This window comes from Cyanistes caeruleus, chromosome 19, assembly GCF_971803275.1.
Source record: "Cyanistes caeruleus chromosome 19, bCyaCae1.hap1.1, whole genome shotgun sequence".
In the NCBI taxonomy this organism is placed as follows: Eukaryota; Metazoa; Chordata; class Aves; order Passeriformes; family Paridae; genus Cyanistes; species Cyanistes caeruleus.
In genome coordinates this window covers 4123261-4144911 of record NC_141719.1, presented here as the reverse complement: position 1 = coordinate 4144911, position 21651 = coordinate 4123261, and the positions used below count along the sequence as shown (strand labels likewise).

General features: G+C 50.1%; 1 protein-coding gene, 2 long non-coding RNA genes and 1 other non-coding gene across 4 annotated transcripts in view; 3 read left to right on the top strand and 1 right to left on the bottom strand.

The window, feature by feature from the left end:
• Window positions 1–2541: 2541 nt before the first annotated feature.
• On the top strand, window positions 2542–3992 carry LOC111937260 (uncharacterized). Its single transcript, XR_002868529.2, has 2 exons — window positions 2542–2730; window positions 3551–3992. It is a non-coding gene; the product is annotated as an uncharacterized LOC111937260 (long non-coding RNA).
• On the top strand, window positions 2773–2928 carry LOC111937600 (small Cajal body-specific RNA 16). The gene has a single exon (XR_002868671.2).
• Window position 3993: 1 nt separating the features above from the next.
• On the bottom strand, window positions 3994–16787 carry LOC147649797 (uncharacterized). The gene is made up of 3 exons (XR_015277911.1): window positions 16571–16787; window positions 13787–13919; window positions 3994–6932 (listed from the first exon to the last, which is right to left on the bottom strand). It is a non-coding gene; the product is annotated as an uncharacterized LOC147649797 (long non-coding RNA).
• A 35-nt stretch (window positions 16788–16822) lies between these two features.
• Window positions 16823–21651, top strand: part of SEC14L1 (SEC14 like lipid binding 1) — a 39005-nt gene continuing 34176 nt past the window's right edge. Inside the window, exons 1-2 of the mRNA XM_086856830.1 lie at window positions 16823–16946; window positions 18650–18741. Coding sequence (XP_086712956.1) covers window positions 18679–18741 — 63 coding nt within the window. The 5' untranslated portion in view covers window positions 16823–16946; window positions 18650–18678. The remainder of the gene's footprint in view (window positions 16947–18649; window positions 18742–21651) is intronic.

Sequence of the window (21651 nt, the reverse complement as noted above, 5' to 3'; positions counted from 1 at the left end):
CAAAAGCAGCTTTTGAAAAGTCAGCTCCTCAGATCTGCAGGTATTTGTGTTTTCATTCATCCCCCTGCATCACAATTCTTTGTGCAAAGTAGGGATCGTGCCCTCTGCTTTCACAGGGACTGGAAAGATGTTCCCCCGTATTTGTAGAACACTCCTGCTGTGTATTTACAAGCGGCAGAAGGAAAATCACAAGGCAATGAAGAGTTTAGTATTCAGAGCAGGCTCTGAGCAGCGCAGGCACCCACTCCTGGGGAACCTGAGTGTGGAATTACCTGCTCGGCTGGGCTGGTGGCACAAACCTGTCCCTGTGTCACTCAACCTGTGTTTGGATGTGCCAGCACCCAGGGGCCACAATAAGCTTTAATGGGCAAAAGTGAGTTTTTGTTCTCTGGTGGTTTGGTTTCCCCAGCTGCTCCTCCCATCCAGGTTTTGCACGGCTTTGGACCTGTATTTATATTTTATAAGAGGTCTGCTAAAATGTGTTATTGCAGAAATAAACGTAAACACTGCTTCATTTTTAACGCGCCATTGGGGAGCAAGTTATTGCTTGTGTGTTGGAGTGGTTTTCTGCTCCCAGGCTGTTTATACCAAAAAGTCTTGGGAGGGAAAATTGTGATTAAATTTCTTGAGAGATATCTGTATTTGTGCTGAAAGCCTCTCTCTCAGACAGGAGTGGGGCTGCCAGAGTCACTGAAAGTGAAGCACAATTCAACATAAATAGGCAGCCTTGAGAACCATCAGCAGAATATTAAATCAAAATACTGATTTATTCGGTATTAACTGCCCTGTGGTTTCAGCTCCAGCCAAGAAAGGCCTCTGAACTCTCTGTGTGCAGAGATTTTGCCTTTGGTGGTTATTATAATAACGGAATCATGGAATGATTTGGGTTGGAAAGGACCTAAAAGCCCATCTCATTCCACACCTGCCATGGGCAGGACACCCTTCACTGTCAGGCAGGACAGGCTGGCCTTGGGCACCTCCAGGGCCGGGCAGCTGCAGCTCCTGTGGGCAGCCTGTGCCAGCCTGTGCCAGCCTGTCAGCTCTGTCCCAGGGAGAAACGTCTTCCTCACTTCTTCCAGTGTAAAACTACTGTCTTGTCCTATCGCTATCTGCCTGTGTAAAAAGTCACTCTCCATCCTTCCACCAGCCGCCTTTAGGCCCTGAAGGGGTTCTGGGCTCTCCCCGGAGCTTTCTCTTCTCCAGGTGAAGGCCCCCAGCGCTCCCAGCCCGGCTGCAGAGCGGGGAGTTCCAGTCCCCGGAGCATCTCCGGGACTCCCTTTGCACCAGCAGCTCCAAAACCAACCCCCGCCGGCTCGGGCGGTTCCCGAGCGGCACGGGAGCTGTTCTCTGCCTGTCCCGAGCCCCACAGCGCCCGGCTCCGCTGCCGGCGCTTCCCGGAGGATCCCGGGCGCCGCTGCAGTCCCGGCTCCCGCCGCACGAGGGCGCTGTCCCCGGCGGGCCGTGCCCTGCTCGGCGCTCCGGCCCGCGGCTGCTCTCGGTGCTTTCCCGGGCCCGCTTCCGCTCCCCGCTTCCGCTCCTCGCTTCTGGCCGCGTGGCGCTGAGAGAGACTCGGGGACATGGCGGGCACGGGGTGTGAGAGGGCGCTGAGAGAGACTCGGGGACATGGCGGGCACGGGGTGTGAGAAGGCGCTGAGGGAGGCTCGGGGACATGGCGGGCACGGGGTGTGAGAGGGCGCTGAGGGAGGCTCGGGGACATGGCGGGCACGGGGTGTGAGAGGCGCTGAGAGAGACTCGGGGACATGGCGGGCACGGGGTGTGAGAGGCGCTGAGGGAGGCTCGGGGACATGGCGGGTCTGTGGGGTGTTGGGTGCGGGAGGGGGCCGGTGGAAATGCAGTAGGGGGGATCTGGGGCGCTGGGGGTACTGAGGGGCTGGGGGGCAGAGTGCGGTGCAGGCCGGGCGGTAATGGGGGCTCCGGGTAAGCAGCGGCTGGGGGGGCGTGGGGGACTCGGGGTTTGGGGGGGCTGGAGCGCTGAAGGGGTGGGGGGTACTGAAGTGCAGGGCATGGCGGTTTGGGGGGAACGGGGGCCGGCTGGATTTGGGGGTGCAGAGGGAGTTTGGGGTGCAGAGCGGCGGGTATTGAGGTACGGGGGGAAGGGTGTGGGGTTGCAGGGGGTGCTGCAGTGGGGTGGGAGGTGGGGGTGACCGTGCGGAGGCTGGGGGAGACAGGGTTTGGGGGCCGTGGGATGCAATGAAGGGGGGTAGTGTGGGCCTGGGGGACAGGGTGTGCGGAGGCAGCTGTGAGGGGTTGGTGGGGGTGCAGGGGAGATGTTGGGGTGTAGTGGGGGTACTGACGGCCTGGGGGTCAGAGTTCCATGGGGGGCTGAGTGGGGGCTGGGGGAGGCAGGGTTTGGGGTGCTAGAGCATTGGGGAACGCAAGGTTTGGGGTCTCTGTGGGGGCTTTGGGACTGTAGGAGGTCTGTGGGAGGGCTGTGGCTCCTCCCTGGGGAGGTGTTGGACCCACAGGAGGATGGGAGAGCAGCAGGGAACAGCTGGATGGGGTGTAAGGAGTGAGTGGTGTGGTGGGGAGGGGGCTGCAGGGCCAGCCCCAGGCCAGCACCACACCAGGACTTTGTTTTTGCAGCCACTGTCCCAGAACTTTGTGTTTCACAGGATTTCCTGCAGGGGCTCAGTCCCAGAGAAGCCACAGCCCCAGATGGTGACATGGGTGAGACTCGGTGCTTCCATTCCTGAGGTGAGGGCGCACCAGGTGAGTCGTGGGAGCTCCGGGTGCCCCTCCTGGGCAGGGTCTGTGGGCTGGGGAACGGCTGCTGGGTGCTGCCAGCCAGCCTCACCCGTGCCCAAGAGCAGCTCCCAGGTGGGCTCCATGCTGGGCCTCACCTGTGCAGTAACAGGTGTGAACATTCATGAAGCATTTTGATGGTCATGTATGATACTGCATACAACAGCTGCACCACTAATCCAAGGGAAAACAGGGTTGGGGTTTTTTAATGTATACAAGTCTTTTGAAAATGTCTTGCAAAATCAAACTGGTGCTCTCTCAGGTATGGAAATGAGAATCTGGGTGCTTGATTTATCACTAGATACTGTTTGAGTTGCAACTTTGTTCCCCACGTAGTAGGGAATAGTGATAAGGTGGTTTCTGCACTTGAGCAGATGGAAAGCTTTGTTGGAAGTTGTGTACTTTGCTCTCTTGTTATATGTTTGGTTTCTCTCCTGCAGCAGGGGGTTCACCTGGGGACAGACTGCCCTGGCAAGTGTGGGAAGGGAGGGGGGAAGGCCCGTGCTGGGAACCACACAGTGGCACCACAGTGATCTTGGCTCCTGGCAAAAATCCCTTGCCAAAATAAGTCTTTTACCCGTTTGTTATTGCTGTGGGATAGGTGATCTAGCTCTGGTGTGCTTTTGGAAGTGCTTGTGGTAGAAATGCTTTTGGGAAGGATTTTTGGGAGAGCTGGGGTGGGATGGTGCCTCAGTTAACACTGATCAAGAGGAGATGGGTCTGTGTAGGACAGGGGCTCTGACTTTAGCTGCATTCCTGGCTGAACATCCTGGTTATTTATTTTCAGGTGGCTGGACTGAGAGGTGATTCTGCAGGATGGTGAGAGCTGCTCTTGCAGTTTGGTTATACCTGTGTGGTCTTTTTGGGTTATCACAGAATCATAGAAGGGTTTGAGCTGGAAAGGACCATAAAGACCATCTCCTTCCACCCCCTGCCATGGGCAGGGACACCTCCCACTAGCCCAGGTTGCCCCAGGCCCCGTCCAGCCTGGCCTTGAACATGTCTATAGCGTAGCCACAGCTTGTCTGGGCAACCTTGCCAGGGCCTCCCCACCCTCACTAATTCCCTAATACCCCACCTAACCCCTCCCTGTGCCTGTTGAAACCATTCCCCCTTGTCCTGGCACTCCATGCTCTTGTAAAGTCCCCTCCAGTTTTCCTGTAGCTTATAGAAAGCAGTTGTGCCTAATTGGATGGTGAACATGAATAAAATCCATTTTTCAAAGTTGACTTGCTTTTTTCTTATTTAATGCTTTTGTGCCTGAGCGCAGCAGGCAGGTGTTTTACTGCTGCAAGTGGCTGTGCAGGCAGCAGGGAACTGGCTCCTGCACTGACCCCGGGGCTGTCACATCCTGCAGATGTGCAGGGGCTTTCAGGATCCCGAGTTGATCTCTGCGGTGCTGTGGGATTGGGAGCGTCGGTGTGCCGAGCTTCCACCTCCACTAGAGGGTGTGGAGCTCCGCAGAATCTTTTCATGGAAATGGGAAAACTGGGAGCCTTTCTTATCGTATGCACAGGCAGCGAGGCCATGGCAGGATTACATCCCTCGGGAGATCCCTGCTCTGCCCTGGCAGCAGCCCAGGCTGCTTGTGCATTACACAACTGCCAGCCGGGCTCGGAGCATTCCATGGGATGTCCCTGGCCATCCTGCAGCCAGGAAGAGCAGCTGGAGTGTGCAGGGCAGGCAGCCCTGCTGTAGGTTGGATCAGGTGTGCCCAGCTCCTGCAAGAGGTTTCCTGGAAGGATAACTTGGGCATTTCAAGTTCTCTCTCCTGTTTGGGGAGCAAAATGTATCTAAAGAGCAGGGACAAATGTTGCACAGGAGCCTGGCTCCTGGATTTCCCTTCCTGGAGGGAATTTCCACTTGCTCTGCAACATTCCCAAGCCAAGCCAAACACCCGTGTGCTGTGAAATTCCATAATCCCGTGCTGCTTGCTGGGCTGTGTGTGCTCCCTGTGCTTGTAGGATGTGCTGCTCAGCTCGAGGCAGCCACGTTGCCTCCTTAGCCATGTATGGGATTTCTTCCTTGCTAAATTCTGTCTCCAAGTGTCTCGTTAAGAATGAAGTCCTGAGCAGAACTGGACCCAGCAGTGCTGCCTTTGCTACAGCACTCAGTGCTCACTCAGTGGGTGTCTGGGTGAGAAGGGGATGCTGTGGCTGGGGATGTGGAGGAACACAGGCTCCTCTCCAGCTGCTGGTACCGTATGGGTCTGCAGACGTTTGGAGTTGGATCCATCTGGGAGGGGAGCATCTCTGTGGAGTGAGGAGGGCCCAAGGCCTCTGTGTGCTGCCAGGGATGTCCAGTCAGAGCCCTGGGCATGGGAAGAGCTAACCAGCCTCTCCAGGGACCTTCCTGGGGGAATCCTATGGGAAAATGCCCTAGGGAGAAGAGGGGTCTCAGAGAGCTGGGTAATATCCAAGGATCACTTCTTCCAGACTCAATAACATCTCTATGGACAAGGAATGGAGAAAAGGGCAGGAGAGCTGCAGGGATGGACATGGAACTCTGTCAGGAGAGACAGTGAGGTGGAAGAAGGGCCAGGCCATGCAGGATGAATACAGGAATGGTGTCAGAGTGTGCTCTGGAGCACTCATCCATGGCCAGGAGTGCTGATGGGAGAGATGTCAGAGACTGTGTCCCCTGGTTCCAGATCCTGGAACACAGCCAGCTGTGGAGCAGCAGCCAGGATCATAACCCAGCCAAACAAATCCTCCATCAGCTGAGCGTGAAATGGGTATTTATGTGTATAATGAGGAAGAAGGCAGAGGTGTTTGCACAGGCACCTGTGTTGTAACTCAACTGCAGCCAGGCCAGATCCTGAGTGCTGGGGCTGTGTTGGGATCTGGTCAGACCCTGTGGGAGGGGAGGAGGTCCCTTGTGGGCAGGGGAGATGACCACGTCGTGAGGAACAAGCTGAGGACAGCTGCCAAGGTGGGGCAGGTTGGTGAGTGATGGGGAAATCTCTTTGTCCTCCAAAGCACAGCCCAGAGAGGGCCTGGCTGTGCCTGTGATGTCTCCCCTCACACTGAGCCCCGCTCCAGAGCTCCTTCCGCTCTCCCCCACTCTGCTCCTGGTTTGTGCTGAGGCTGGAAGAACTTTGAGCTCTGTTCCTGGATGGACCTTGAGCTGGGGCAGCAATCAGCTCACAGCCTGTGTTACGTAAGGGTTTGAACTGTACCTTGCTGGAAGCAGAAATGTCTGGCCTGCTCTGATCTCTGCAGGAATTGCGAGTGTGGAGACTGGGGGCCGTGGCCACTTCTGCTGGGTAAACAGTCAGAAAACTGCTTGTTTGCCACCTTTCCTCTCCCTCCACCACTCACTGAAGCTGCTCTGGTAGCTCTCTTGGAGTGTGACATCTGGGAATAACACTGGCAAGCTGCAGTGCAGCCCAGACCCTTCCACTTGGCATCGCTCAGCCTTGCTGAAGGCTCACCTCTGCTAAGAGGCTGCTTTTAGCTGTTCCCTCGAGAGCTGCTTTTAGGTCTGGCTGTAGCACTGCTCTTCCTTCAGCAGCAGCTGAAGTCCTTTGGGCACAGGCTGCAGGAAGGACACGTCTGGTGTCTCACTGCCCTGACCCTGGGGAAGGATGAGGCTGGGCTGGGTACAGCCTGAGCATCCTTGGAACTCACAGTTCCCACCAGAGCCAGGATTGCATGGCAGGAGTTGATGCCAATCACTGTGCTGTGGTGATGGTGGGAGGGTGCAATCAAAGAAAGCTTAAAAATATATTTCTTTTAAGCCATAGCTAAGAAATCTACCATGGCTCCAAGTTGGACCTTGCAGTCAGAGGTGAGCAGGCTTAATTTGACAGCTATTTCTTAAATATTTTAAAAGCTGCCTGGAATAAACTGAATGCTTCCGAGTAGTGACCTAAATTCCACTTGCTGTAAATTTCATTAGAAAGTGGATTTGTGTGCCTGCCAGGCTGCTTTGCAGCTTCATTGATCTGCCCAAACCATGTGCTGTGCAAGTGCCTTCCTCAGCAGATTTTTAAAGAGCTCACTGCTGCATGCTGCCAGGCCAGAATGTGACTTGTTTTCTTTCTTTTCTCTCCTTTTCCTCTTTTTTTTTTTGTTTCCTGGTGCAAATACATCATTTGTTTACTAATCACGTTGCATCATTAGTTGCACGGAGTCATCCCACCGGCTGCGTGGGCACGGATGGAGCAGCTGGGAAGGAAAATGTCACTCTCTTCAGCTCGCTTGATGTGCTTTGCTCCCAAATCCCCATCCCACGCCACGAAGGCCAAAGACTTTCGCAACCCTGGGAGCTGCCAGCAGCTCTCTGCTCTCCAGCACTGTCACCTGTGGTTCTGACACCCCCTGGAAAAAGCCTCCTCCCCTCCTGCTGTCCCCAAAGTGCTGTCTATCCCTGTGCAACCACGGCTTTGGATCTTGTGGAGAGGTGTGATGGTAGCACAGATGGCACAGACTGAGCCCTACCGGGGAAAATAGCCTGGGGACACGTGGGACTGCCCCACCTGTGGATGCAGGAGCAACATGCACCTCCCCAGGCCTGAGCAGGGTCACACAGGTGATGCTGAGTTCCCTTCCTGTGGCAGTGTGTTTGCAGCCCACCTGCCAGGGTTAAAGGGAGTGCAGAGGGGCTCTGTGCAGCACCACGGGGACACAGGGCACATGCAGAACCACAGCTGTCTGTTACATGTTTGGTTTCTCTCCTGCAGTGGGGGGGTCCAGCTCCTGTGTTGTCAGACACAGAGCAATTGCCTGGGCTGAATTACTGGCTGAGGGGAAGGTGGTGTATCCCTGTAGCCCTGAGGTTGCATACCCAGCCCTGCCTTCCCCATGGGACCCCATTCTGAGGCTGTCCCTCTGCCCCTGGCACTTCTGCTCCTGTGGGGACCCCCAGCCTGGGGAAAGGCTCCATGACAGTATGAAACCCAAGTTTTGGAAGCCCCATGGCCTTGCTGTGTTTTGGGGGTGTTTGGCAGCCTGGGCACTGCGTGTGGAGCAGGCAGACAGTGCTGGAAATAAAGGCCTGACCCATAACCCCATCCTACAGGAATGAAGTGCTGGCACCCAGCAGGAGCTCTGACAGCTCTTCCCAGATCACAGCACGAGGCAGAGCTGGCTTTTGAAGAGGAGCTTTCCTGCCTGAGGACAGTCCACTGCCAGGCTGGCATGGAAAACAGTCCTGGCAGTGAGCCCAGGGGTGGGTTTGGGCCAGGAGGGCACACTCATGTTGAAGGGATGTCTAAGGGGATTGGTTATCACAGAAATGGTCTTCAAAGCGTGAGATTACAAAACATGGGTTTCCCTCAGGTGTCTCCAGACACAGAGCCAGTACAGCTGGGAATACGGGAGGGACTGGAAAAACCCCAAACCCACCCAGAGGGGTGTCTAGTGTCAAGGATGGAGGTTGGAGAGAAATACCCCCTTCTTCTAACTGCTGTTTATGACTGAACATTGTGAAGACACATCTGGAGGGGGTGTTTGGTGCTTCTCTTCCTGTGTGGGTGATGAAAGTGGGAAGAAATCCCTGTCTTGGAGCTGTGGAACATGGGACTATTCTGTGTCCTGATGAGGAAGGGGCTTTCTTGGGCTAAGTTTTGGCCTCCAAGCAGCAGCAGCCTTTCCACTGCCTCCCCTTCCCCTTTGGCTGCCAGCACAGGGGATGCTGAGTGCCAGGATTCTGGCTGTCCTCTGCTCTGGGAGAGGTACTGCTTCACCTCTGCCATACAAGGGTGATTTATTTTCAGAAGTTAAATTTGAGGTCTGACAAAGACCCCACATCTTGGGCCAGCAATATGGGCTGTCCTGGGGAGGGGGCCTTGCTGGCTCTCAGCATCCAGGACTAAATTAATTTCCCATAAATCTGAAATGCTCTGCCAGTTTCCCAGCTTCTCAGCATCTCTGCTGGAGTTGCCTGTTATGTATTTCCCTGAGATGTTAAATGTACAATAGGTTTTGCAGAGGTGATGACCCAATCCCATCCCCTCATGCTGTCAGCACCCAGTTCCTTATTCCAGCTCTTGATGAGGGGTGTCTCTTGTGGCTGCAGGTGGCTTCAGCTGTCCCCAAGCCTCATCTGTCCCCAGCTGCAGGAAAGGCAGGGAGGAAAGAGAGTTGGAAAGAAGTGTCCTGGCTCTGTCCTGCTTTGGTTTGGGGCAATGTGGGTGGTTCAGCCCCTCTGAGGGAGGGCTCTGCAGGCTCACCCATCTGTGTCTGGCAGAGAGGTACCAGGGCTGTGCCAGCCTGGCCAAGGTTGTGTGCTGGCACGGCACTTGGACCTTCCCTGTGTCGTTCCCCTGTCCAGTGCAGTGAGGCTGGAGCAAGTGCAGCTGCACTTGTGAGTGCTGAACAAAGGGCTGGTCAGGGGGAGCTGCCAGGGACGGTTGGATTTAAGTGTTGGGAGCGTCACCAAAGCAGCAGTATCTGCCTGCAACCCATGGGGGCTTATGTGAAAAATGAAATTTCTGTCTATCTCCTTCCTTGTGCTTTCTCATCTCCGCCAACGGAGCTGAAGATGGGAGAGGATTTTTTCCCTATATTTAGCTTTGGAGAAATTGCTCTAACTAATCGGCTTTAGGATTCTGCGTTCTCTCTTTTATTTTATCTTTTCCTGTCACTAAGACCTTGTCATGTGGCTGTGGACTGCAGCTCGCTGGCTCTCTGTTTGCTGGGCTTTCATGGAGTCAATTAATAACCTGTAAAAATAACACCTCCAGCTGTTCCACTTGCAGCTGCCAGGCTGCAATTATGGGGCCTTGGATCCCAAATCCTGCTTTGCATGTAAAAGTGCCAGTGAATAGGAAGAGGCAGAGGAGATGGCAATGTAAAAAAGGAATGTGGTTTGGGGTCTATTTTTAGCCTTTTCAAGCCAAATGTAAAAAGACCCTTAGGCTGCTTGTGTCCTGCTGAATGTGATCACATGCACAATATTGTTCCCATGGCAAAGAGCAGCAGCCAGGGTGGGTTGGGGGTTATTTTTGTCAATTAACTTGCCTACATTGCAAAGCTCCTTCTGGGTTAGTTTGCACAGTGCCGTGTTGTGGCTCACATCCATGTGCTAATGGGTTTATTACAATCAGCTCCAGTTCTCTCTGATCCTGAACGTGCCAGTGCAGTGGTGGGGAGGGGAGGGGCACACAGCTGCTCACCAAGGGCATCTTACACAGTGGTTGTAGTAAAGGGGTGCACAGCCTCCCTCAAAAAGTCCTTTCCTGCTGTCTGTGACACAAAATTAATTAAGCTGGGGCTCTGTTGGATGGGTGATGGTCTCCCTCTCATATCATCCTGTCTGTTGCGCACCCTTTTCTGCTTTCCAAGCTGGATGAGCTGCTGGGCAGATTTGTCCTCTGCTTCTCTGGAGCGTCTGCTGGGCTGGTTCTTCTGGTTCTGCCTCAGCTCCCATCACTGCCATATTCACCTGCCTCTTGCCTCCTCCTGGGTGCTCCAGAACACTCTTTTTTGCTCCCCACAGAAGTGGTGCAGCAAAGGCCCACAAGGGCCCATGTGCATCGGGGGGATTGGGGATGGGACACAAGGAAAGCATTTGGCTCATTTTCAGTCTCTGTTGGGAGTTGTCTGGGGGCATTTCAGTCCTTTCTATCACTGGGCTCTTGTTTAATTGACACTCAGCCTGATTGTGACCAAAAGCAAATCAAACAGCTGTTCATTAGATAACTTAACTACTTAGTGGTCACACATTAGTCTGTAGCCACCAGTTTGAAACCATGACTGCAAATAGGCTTCCTGTGCTGGAGAAAACAAGTTATTTGGAGACTGACACCGAAACCTGCCCTCAGAACAAACTCTGACACCTCCCACTTGCACAGGGGTGGCAAAGCCACCCCTGTGACAATGCCACCTCTTCCCTGTCTCCTCAGGCTCCCCCTGAAAACCACCAGAGCCAGGAGGTGTTAAACATCTTCTCTGTCAGCTCTTGGGGGATGGAACCACACTCTCAGAGGGCATCCCTTCAGTGGAGCTGTGCTATGAGTTCTCTTAACCAGGGAGAGAGGATGCTATCAATCCATCCAGCCTTGCCTGGCAAAGAGATTGCAAACGTGGCTTTCCATCACGCGCTACATTAGCCAAATTAATTCCAGGACAGCCAGCCAGCGGTGCTTGAGGCCGAGACAGATTAATGGTGCAGCCGTGTCAGAATCAGCAGCGCTGCTGCTTGCGCTGTGCCAGCTCCCCGGCTGCAGCCAGCCCTCTGCTCAGCCGTGCCCTCCGCCTCACTCCTCTCCAGAACCCTGAACTCTGCAAGCACTGACACAGACAATTCAATTGGAAGGAACATCTGTCTCAGAATTGTGATCCCATTCAGGCTGCCGCCGTCACGACGGGGTGACATTTTTCATGCGTCTTGCCTGCTTTCTTTAATCTCCTAAACACAGGCATGCCTGTGGAGCACAGGAAGGTTCCTCCCTCGTGAGAAGGAGAAAGAAATTAGCCACACAGATCGTGTATGTATAGAAAATAATGAGATTGCCTTGGATACAGGACTGGAATTCATACCAGGCATGATGCTGATCGGAGACAATAAGCAGTATTTCTGGGGTCTGCAAACAGCGTCACAAAACTTGCGTTTCTCAAGTTTTGAGACACACATGGACGAAGGCTGCCAGCACAGGCCTGATCCACAGACTTCAAGTTGAAAACTAAACCCTAAAATAGCAATACTGGTGGTTATTTTGGTGTGCAAGTGCCTCATAATGCCTCGTTTTCCTCCAGGCACAGGAATAAGCTGTACACAGGCACTGTGGTGCTGGAGAAGCAGCAGTCACAAAGGCAACTTGTCCTGACAGAGCTCTACTGAAAGGTGCTGTGTTTGCCCACAGGGTGCAGACCCGGCTCTAGTGGAGTCACTGTGTCCTTTAAAAGGAGATGGATTTGTGCAATACTTTTAATAGTAAGTAATTGTTTCTTATCACTCCTCTTGTATTAAAAAAAAAAAAAAATTATCAACATGTTAGAGGCAAATAGGGACAAAGTCTCTACCTGGTGAGTGACCCAGCAGCTTGATTCAGTGCTTGTTGAGGCAGCTGAGAGTATTTGTACTGTCAGACTCATTAAAAGGAGGGATGGTAAACAGCCTTTGTTTTTATTTCTATAGGAAATACACTCATCGTTTCTGCTGAGCCTTTGGCTGAGACTCCTCTTTTTCTAAAAAATGAGTGATCAGATCCTGGCAGTGCTTTAAGTCATTTAAAGAGGCAACTGGAAACAGGCTGTTCCCTGGGAGGCAGGTACCAGGCAGCTCCCAGGCAGTGGCACACAGACACAAAGGCTGTTTCCAAAGGCAAGTAGAAAAGCTGGGCATTCCCAAAAGCCCAGTGAACCCTTCCTCATGCACAACTCCAGCTCCCTGGATTATGAGCCTGACATCTTCAGCATCAATAAAAAACCTCACCAAATTAGTTATTATCCAAGTGTTTTTCCTTTTATTCCCTTTACCTTTATTTCCTTAACTGGAAAAAAGGTCATGGGGGTGAGTTCTCTTTAACCTGTGCCACCTCCTGATGTCTGAGGGATAAAATAACCTGGTGGGAGCCTCAGAGGGTGTCCCCTGCTCTCCATAGTCCCCAAGAAAACAGTGCTAATAGGCTTTTAGGTGTTACAAACATCCAACACAGCTATTGGAATAAATGTTGGATCCGATTCTTCATCCAGAATATCCACTCCACCAGCTCCTCACATTTAATTATCTCTGTATGAGCAGCTCCCCCTGCACCACCTGCTCACTTTTGTTTTAGAATCACACGGCTCCTGAGCAGCGACACAGAACTCGAGGCAGGGAGCCTTGGATGGGTACAGGCTTTGCAGGGAGAGCATGGGAATAAAGGCTGGGACATGTGCCACACGCTCATCCCGACTCATCTATTTTATGAATCAGGACTTGCTCCTATTTGCTAATGTTTGTCTGTGTAACCTTTGCTGTCAATGGGCCCGGTGCTCTGATGTCAGCTGCTGGACTCCAAGTGCTGGCAGCTGGTGTCCCTGGCCAGCTCCCAGCCTACAATTCAATTTTCCTACCAGTCACTTGAGAAGACAGGAAAAAACATGTTTCTGCCTGTTTGTGGCATCAAGACATAAAGGGCTCCAGTCTACAAGGTCATTTAAGGCTTTTCTATGGAAAAGCACAGATAAATCAAATAGTGGAATAAAGTTAATACACCTTCACTTATGGTGCAATAAACTACAGTAAACTAAGGCTGGTTTAATCCTGAATAAAAATCTCATTATGGATTGAGTCTGGAGATATTTTACCCTTATCCCAATCTTGTGAATAGTGGAAAACTACTGCAGAGCTAAAGGGCAGGAAATAAGGGAACCACCCAGGAAGTGAGGAGCTCTGGTCTCCTTTCTCATACTGACTTACTGTGTGACTTTTCCCATGGCATTTTGTGAGCCTCAGTACCTACACTGCATGTTTGGATTACTAGCACCTTCCCTGCCACTATGAAGGGCTTTAAGATCTCCAGAGATACGTGGAAAAATTTTTCCTCCTGTTCAGTGCTTCCCCAGTATGGGCTGTCCAGGGAGCTTACAAAAATATGTACAACTGTAATGGATGGGCACATTCAGGTCTGTGTCTGGAGGGCTGAGCTTGGGGGTCACAGTTACTTTTAAGAGAAGAGGGGTGAAGGAGTTTACACATCCTCACATCCAGCTTTACCAGTTCATCTCTCCCTAGACTGACACGGGAAAGCAAAAATGGTGATACCTAGTGAAATACCTGTGATACATTAAATAAAAACTCTGTGCAAACCAGAATCAATGTCCCCAGGGCACAAATCTGTTCCATTAACTGTTTGTCACTCATCATGCTTATTATTCTTTCCATCATGCTGGCAGTGTTATCATTTGGGACCATTTCCATGGCTTTAAAGTTTTAGGAAGCAGGTATTTATTTAAATGCAGCCAATAGTACATAAAAAATTCCACTGACTCAGATACGACTGATTTGATAGAATGGCTCTTGAAGCACTTCAGTGTGTCTGAACCCAAACTCTCATCCCTTTTCCACATATTTTAATAAATGTATGGCTTACCAGCAGGACCTTGAGTGAACATGTTTTCTCTTGTTGTGAACTGCTGACAATCTCCTCTCTTTAGCACAACAGCTCTGAAGATGAGACTTGATGGACAAAGGGAAGACAGGATCGCTTCACTTTTCTTCACTGCCTGGGATGCAAACAAAAGAAACCAGAGCAAGTTCCTGCCTGTTGAAATTCCAGGAGCTTGAGCCACATTCCAGCACTGCTGAGAGGCATTTTGAATCTTTTCTCATATGCATCAGCCCTGCACTGCTCCCAAGCAAATGCACTCTCAGTTAGTTGTTGTTATTAATAGTAAAGGATTGACTATCAATAGTTCTCATTAATTTCCATGGCAATATTGTCTGAATCAAGAGTTGCTTCGAGTTGTGTAACTAAAGTTCATAGTGTGAAGGAATGCAATTCAGGGGAAGTGCTCAGATGGAGGGAAGTGACCGACCTTGCATAACCTCCCTAAGGCCAAACTTCCCTTCATATCTAGCAGGCTGTGCTCCTAATTTTCCAAAAATATGGAACGGTTTGCACTTTCAGCCTGTGTCCTCCGGGCTTCAGTCTCCAGCATGCCTCACAGCTTTCCTGAAACATTTCACCCACACATTTATTCATTATATTCCTCCTAACGATGCATGGCTGGAGCTTCCATAAGAGAAGATGTAACAGGAAAATAAATAACATCAGAAAAATTTAAACCCACATTGCTTCCCTCTTCTTTGTCTATCTTATTAAGATTGTTGTTTCTGCAGAAAACAGCTGAGATGACAACTCATTTAGACATTAAATTATGGATTTTCACTCTATCAATAAACTCCAAATACCTTTAAAAGTCAAAATAAAGCTTTTCTGGTTACCTGGTCATTTGGTGAAGTAGAATAGAGGCAGACAGTAAGAATTAGAACATTTCCCAGAATCTAAAGAGGGAAATGTTATGAACAAAGAGAAATCTGAGTGGGTGTAAATTCCTTGCCCTGCTATGCAGGTATGATTATATCTCAGGCTTTCAGAGCAGGAAAAGGATGTTGCAGGCATAATGGCATGGAATATAATCAGATAACTAAATCTAATTACAATTAACTGGTTAACTCCAGCTACATGAAGTCAACTGGCCAAGTGCCACAGCAGAAATTAGCTTGAAAGGAACAATTTCTCAACACATTAAACAACTTCTTGTAAGGACTAGTTCAGATCAGACAAGAGGGTATGCTTGACTAACTTTAAAAGACACAAGGTTTGTATAAGAAAGAATGGTAGCTTAATCCCTCATTAGTGGTAACCACAGATTCAGCTTTCCGAGGGAAAGAATTGCATCAAAATGTCAGGACATGACTGAATTCTAGCAGATTTCTATTCTGAGGGAGTGAGCCATTAATGAAAGATATTGTGGGTAAACAAAATGTCTCAATAGTGCTGCTGAAGGGTGCAGAGACATGGGTTCCTAAATTTCAAGTCCTTATTTTAACACAGTTTGTGATACTCTGGTACTGTAAAAACCACAATTGTATTTCTTGTTTTTAGTACATCACAGTTAAACTACACATGGTTTGAGACAGAACTCTTTGAGGCACCTCAGACTGAAAATACCCTGAGCTGGGTGAATGCTGGCTGCTTATGGAGACAGAGAAGAGGCAGAAAGATGCTCCAGCAGTCACTGAGGTGGGTGCCTGCACTCCCTCACCACCATGGCCCTGGAGCACTGCGCTGTGCCATTGTCCCAAGTTGATCTTACCCTTGATGGCGCCCAGAGCCCCCAGAGCCCTGTGCTGAGGGAGCCACGAGGGGTGTGGGCCCACAGAATGTTCAGGGGGCTGAGGGGATGGGAGGTACCTGCAGGTGCCATGTCCTGCTGTCCATGCCCTCCTGCACCCGTGGTGTGTGTACACGACTCTGTGTTTGAGGGGGACTCTGCCCCACTGCTCCACTCAGGTGAGAACCCACCTGGAATACTCTGGGGCTCCTGCACAGGACATGGACGTGTTGGACCAAGTCCAGAGGAGGAACCAAGATGATTGGAGGGTTGGAGCAGTTCTGATATGAGGAAAGGCTGGGAGAACTTGGATTGTTCAGTCTGGAGAAGACTTCAGGATAACCTAATTGCAGCCTTCCAGTACAGAATCACAGAATCACAGAATCTGATGAATTGGAAGGGACCCACCAGGATCATTGAGTCCAAATCCTGGCCCTGTACAGGACACCCCAAGAATCCCACCATGTGAGAGCATTGTCCAAATGCTCCTTGATCTCAAGCAAGCTTGGTGCTGTGACCACCTCCCTGAGAAGCCTGTTCTAGTGCTCAGCCACCTTCTGGGTGAAAAACTTTTCCTTATATCCAACCTAAACCTCCCCTGACACAGCTTCATGCTGTTCCTGAAGGGAGCCTACAAGAAAGATGGAAGGAAGAGTATTTATCAGGTCATGTAGTGGCAGGACAAGAGGGAATGGCTTCACACTGACAGAGAGGAGGTTTAGATTTGTTTAGTCATCATTCCTGGAGGTGTTTAAGAAAAGACTGGATGTGGCTCTTAGAGCCATAGTCGAAGGTGGTGTTAGGTCATAGGCTTGACTCTGTGATCTCTAAGGTCTTTTCCATCCTTACTGACCCTGTGATTCTGTGATTGGGGATTTGAAAGAAATTCCTCTTTGAGAGGGAGGTGAGGGAGTGGAACGGAGCAGCTGTGGCTGACCCATCTCTGGAAGTGTTCAAGGCCGTGCTGGACAGTGCTCGAAGCAATCTGGTCTAGCGTAAGCTGACCCTACCCACACCAGGGCGGGAAACTGAATGACCTTTAGGATTCTTTCCCACGCAAACCACGCCACCACCGCACGAGCGCCAGTTCCCTCACGCCTGTCCCCTCTCGCCGGTCCCCTCTCGCCGGTCCCCTCACGCCTGTCCCCTCTCGCCGGTCCCCTCTCGCCGGTCTCCTCTCGCCGGTCCCCTCTCGCCGGTCCCCTCACGCCTATCCCCTCTCGCCTGTCCCCTCACGCCCGCCGGGCAGCCTGCGCCGCGCATGCGCCCAGCCCGTCCCCGCCCCCGGCAGCGCGCAGGCGCCGGGCCCGCCCCCGCCCGGCACCGCGAGCGACGGGCGGCGGCGCGCGCCCCTCCCGCGCAGGACGGAGCTGCCCCGGCGGCATGAGGGGAGAGCGCGGCCGGCTCCGAGCGGTAAGGACAGCGCCGAGCCGCCCGCGGCCTCGCCCCGTGCCCCGCGTCCCCCAGCCCCGCCGCCCTGCCCCGCGGCAACTTTCCCATTGTCCGCCCGCTCCCCGCCGGCTCCTCTCAGCGCTGGCTGCGGGGAGCCCCGAGGAGCGGTCGGCGCTACCCGTGGTGGGCGGGGGGTGGTGATGGTAATGATGGTGGTAATGATGGTGATGGTGGTAATGATGGTGATGGTGGGGCGGGGGTCGCGGTCCTCGGGCGGGTCACGGCAGCGCCGCGGCCGCTGCGCTCCGGCCGCCCCGTGCAGGCGGCTCTGGCCGGGTCCCTCCGGGGCAGCGCGGGGCTGTCACCGGTGTCCCGTCCCCTCCTGGAGTGTCGCGGAACCTCCTGGGCAGCGCGGGGCTGTCACCGGTGTCCCTCCATCCCGGCCCCTCCAGGGCTGTCCCGGATCCCTCCGGAGAGCGCGGAGCTGTCACAGGTGTCCCTTCCCTTCCCGGGGTGTCCCGGTCGCTGCGGGGCTGTCACAGGTGTCCGGATCCCTCCGGGAGAGCTCAGGGCTGTCCCAGCTGTCCCCCCCATCCCGTCCCCTCCCGGGGTGTCCCGGTTCCGCCGCCGTGGGAGGAACGCGGAGTTTCTTTGTTGTGTAACTCTTTTTGTCCGGGGATTAGAGAGGGTTTGCGGCTGTTTGTGCTGATTCAGGTGGTTTGAAAACAAAAAACTAAAAAATGCGGGGTAGTCATGGGTAAATTCTTCTCGGGGCTGGGATGTCGGAGAACTTTCCTGTGGGTTGTTCTTGGCTCCGGCCGGGGAGCGCTGCCCCAGCTGCGGGGCCGGGAGCGCTCCCGCTGTCCCTGCGGACAGAAAAGTGAAGCGAACTTGCTGTAGCAAACCCATTTCTCGCTAAATTGAGGCTGGCTCGCAGCCCGCGATTCATATGCGAGTGCTACTGCCAGAATTTTTCAATAAACGTAATTGCAGTCGAGAGAGTTCGGGTCAAGCACTTTGCTGGGTAGAGCAGGCACAAAGCCTTTGGAGTAATTCCTCTCCGTGTTGCCAGTGAATCTTTTCTGGCCGCATAGTGGAATTTTTCTCGAAGTTTTTTTCCACAACTATCACATAAGTTTTTCTCTCAAAAGTTTCAGTTATTTTGGAGATGATCAAATAAAGATCCATCTTTATTGGATCTTTATCTGCTTTAATAATCCATCTTTTTTTCCTCCTTTTTGCAAACAAGCATTTTTAGCACTTCTTTTTTTAACCTCTTTTTGTGTTTTCTGTATTTCTTTCTTGTTTTTCCCCCTGCCCAGTCCCTTCTCTGAGCAGGGCAGCCCACATACCGTGCTGGGGGACTGGGAAATGCTTCTCTGCCTGTCTCTGGGATGTGTCAGTGTTTGGTTCTCAGCAGCAGCACAGGAAATCTCACCATCCTGACAAAGAGTCATAAAATCTGTTGAAGATTTGTTACTAAAATTGGACTAAAAATGTGCTAATTTTGTGTTGTCTTTAGAAGAAATGATAAGTCATTTCTGACAAATATATATATATATAGCTTTTCAGAGCCCCTGTTGGGTCTTAAAAAAGGTTGTCAGGGAATTATGAAGGATTTCCTGTGGAATTGCTAGCGTGGTACCACGCACAGACTAATTGCAAGAGAAAATTGAAAATGGCTTCCTACGTCTGACAGATGGTTTTAAAAATTTCTTTTTCAGGTTTGAGTTGATCTCGCTAAACTGCAGCCATGGTGCAGAAGTACCAGTCCCCTGTACGGGTGTATAAACACCCTTTTGAGTTAATTATGGCTGTAAGTATTAATTTTTGCTGTAATTTCCTTCTTGACAGTTTATTGTGTTTCTGAGTACTTGCTGGGCTTTACATAGACATAAAAAGCTGAAAACAAAATGCAAACTATGAAAGCTGTGTGTTTCAATGTTTTCTTCTCTGCCCAGAACGTTTTCTTAACATAATGTGCTCTTCTTTTCTGCCAAAGTTTAGATAGTGTTTACAGATGTATTTGAAAGTTAGAGCAAAAGTAGGATTGAAGTGTACTGGAAGTTGATCACTGGGGTAGAACAGGAGGAAATGTCATGTACACCAATTAAAACATTGTTTCTGGTTGTGTTTTCATCAGTGTAGAATTTACAGGATTAGATAGAGCAGAGAAAGCCATGAAAGCAAGGATATGCCTGAATAAAAAGGAAGAAAGGACACTGGGAACATTTTGAGGGATGGGAAGAAAAAGTAGGGAGGCCAGAGAGATGAACAAAAAGCCTTTTGGGTGCATGTTGCTAATTGGTGGTAAATAGTAATTAAAAGAAAGAAATTTAATTAGGTTCCATTTTTTCACTCTCTCTCCTCCCTTTTAGAAAACAGTGGAAGTAGGTATTTGACATTTTGAAGTATATTCAGTTGAAACCACAGCTGTGGGGTTCTTATGAGTTACAAAGAGCAATTAAGGAGCTTTTCCCTGATAAAAACAGGTAAAAGTGAGCTGTAATCTACGTAATAATTGTTTGATTTCACTTGCTGAAAATACTATGTTTAATGACTTCAGAGGAGACTTTTAATAGTGCTCATAGTGTAAATATTTAGATAGATCACGTGGTTTGGGGTGCAGGGCTCCTTACAGAAATTCTCCTTTGCAGTCACAGGGCAAAAAAAGAATAGTTCACTCTACAGGGAATACTTGCATTTCTTTTAATCTTATTTCTAAGGCTGCCTCCAGTGTTACACATTTAGGTCTTGCTCTTGCAGACATTTCAAGACAGAGAGTTCTAATTTTGCTGAGCAGTGAAGAAGCCAGCTTGATATGTGTAAAGTCTTTTTGTGACTTCAGTTACTCTGACAGCTGGGCTTCGGGTGGTCTCTCAGTGAAATTTGATGGTGTCTGTAACTTTAGCCTTCAGTGAAGTTGTACTGGCTCTTAGATCAATCAGCCAAAATTAGTTTCTTAAATGAAATTCCTTGGCTGGTTGCTAAACTGATGAGTCTTTACCTTGCTGCTGAATTGAAGGCAAAAATTCTTCTTGTGAATTATTTCTTCAAGGATATTTTGAGTCAAAATGCTGAAATCAGAATTGCCCACAATGCTTTGCTGGGTGTAATTAGAAACGCTTCTGACTATTAGTATTAACACAAACTGTTCTGTGTCTTGGGGATAATATTTGAAGAATAATATTTAACAATTAAAACATCTTTCCTTATATTAAAGCCTTTCTTTAGAAAGCAAGAGGCTCTAGTAGGTATGCAACTAGTATAAAATATAGTTAAAAATTAACAGTGAACTAAGAGAAGAATGCTTATAAAAAGGAACAGCCAGACAGGATCCTTTCTGAGACTGGAAGTTTAGCTGAGCAATAATACATCTGATTTATTTAGTCTGTGTCAGAACAGTGGGTTATCACTTGTACTTGCTCAGAATGTGAGTGCTGGATGAATGTCCTCCCCCTACCATGTTGCTGCTGTTACTGATTTTTAAAACTTGTAAAATTCCTGCTGGTGATCCATCAAAACCGTCCATGCATTTTTTGAAGAGGATAGAGGAGTCCATGAGCCAAACTCTCTGAGGAATATAAACAGTATATGCAGGCTTGATGCTTTTTGTTACTGTTTTGTTACTGTTTCCCCTTGGTTGAACAGTGATTGCATAAGTTGATGAAGTGTTTCTGGAAGGAATACTTGTGTCAAATTCTATGCTTGCTAAAGTGGATGCACTATGTTGCATATTTTCAAGTAAAAAAATGCTATAATGTTACTTTAACAGTGCCAGCAGCTCTTCTGAAAATTCTGAATTTAAAGCACCCAATAAATGCCTTGTGTTGTGTTTGATTTTCCTCTGTCCCTCTTTTTTATTTGCACCCAGCCCTTGATAGAATGTCTCCTCAAACAGAGGTTTAAACCCACACCCAGAGCTACTCATCTGTCAGTAAAAATCTCTTGAGAAAACTTTGGCCGATGTGGCAGCAGTGTTGTTCAGCTGTGTGCTGAATTGTCTTAACAAAAATCACTGGTTCTGGCCTGGCTCTTGTGTGAGATCTCATCTTTGTGTTCAGGTGCTGAACTTTTACAAATACTTTTACAGATTTTATTTGGCCAATTGTCCTCCCTTTCCTGGGCGTTCTGTGGAACTCCAGGGGTAAATAATTCTTTCTCTGGAGCAGTAATGAAGTTCACCAGTGTCAATGAAGCCCATGTACACTGGGAAGATTTCCTGGATGTTGCAATTGCAAATTGGAACTCATTAAGTCAAACTAATATTTAGCCTTCAGACAGAGAAATCAGCATTAATTCTTCTTTTCTGGAAGCCACGGAATGAATGCCACTTGCAGAGTGGGTCATTTACAGTGCAAACTTCCGATTTCCCTGTTTTCCCCTTCCTGGGTTTCCAAGAGGTACTTGAGAGAGAATGGAGCACAATCAGCATTCCATTCATGCAGCTGTAGTGTGTTCCCAGGGAGCTTTGTTCTCTGGGAAGGGTGACTGCATCTCTATATTAAGACAAAAAACTGAATTTAATTCCGCTTTGATCTAAGCCAAGATTGTCAAGACAAAAGTGCTTTGTAGGCAATTATGATATAAAAACTTCTAAAATAGACAAAAGTCAAAATTCTTTTCCTAAGTTAAATTGCTGCTGAAAAGAAGTTGCTCTGTTATGCTTCCTCCACTGACATCTAAAACTCATCTATAGAACCCTAATATATCTCTGTGACAATAT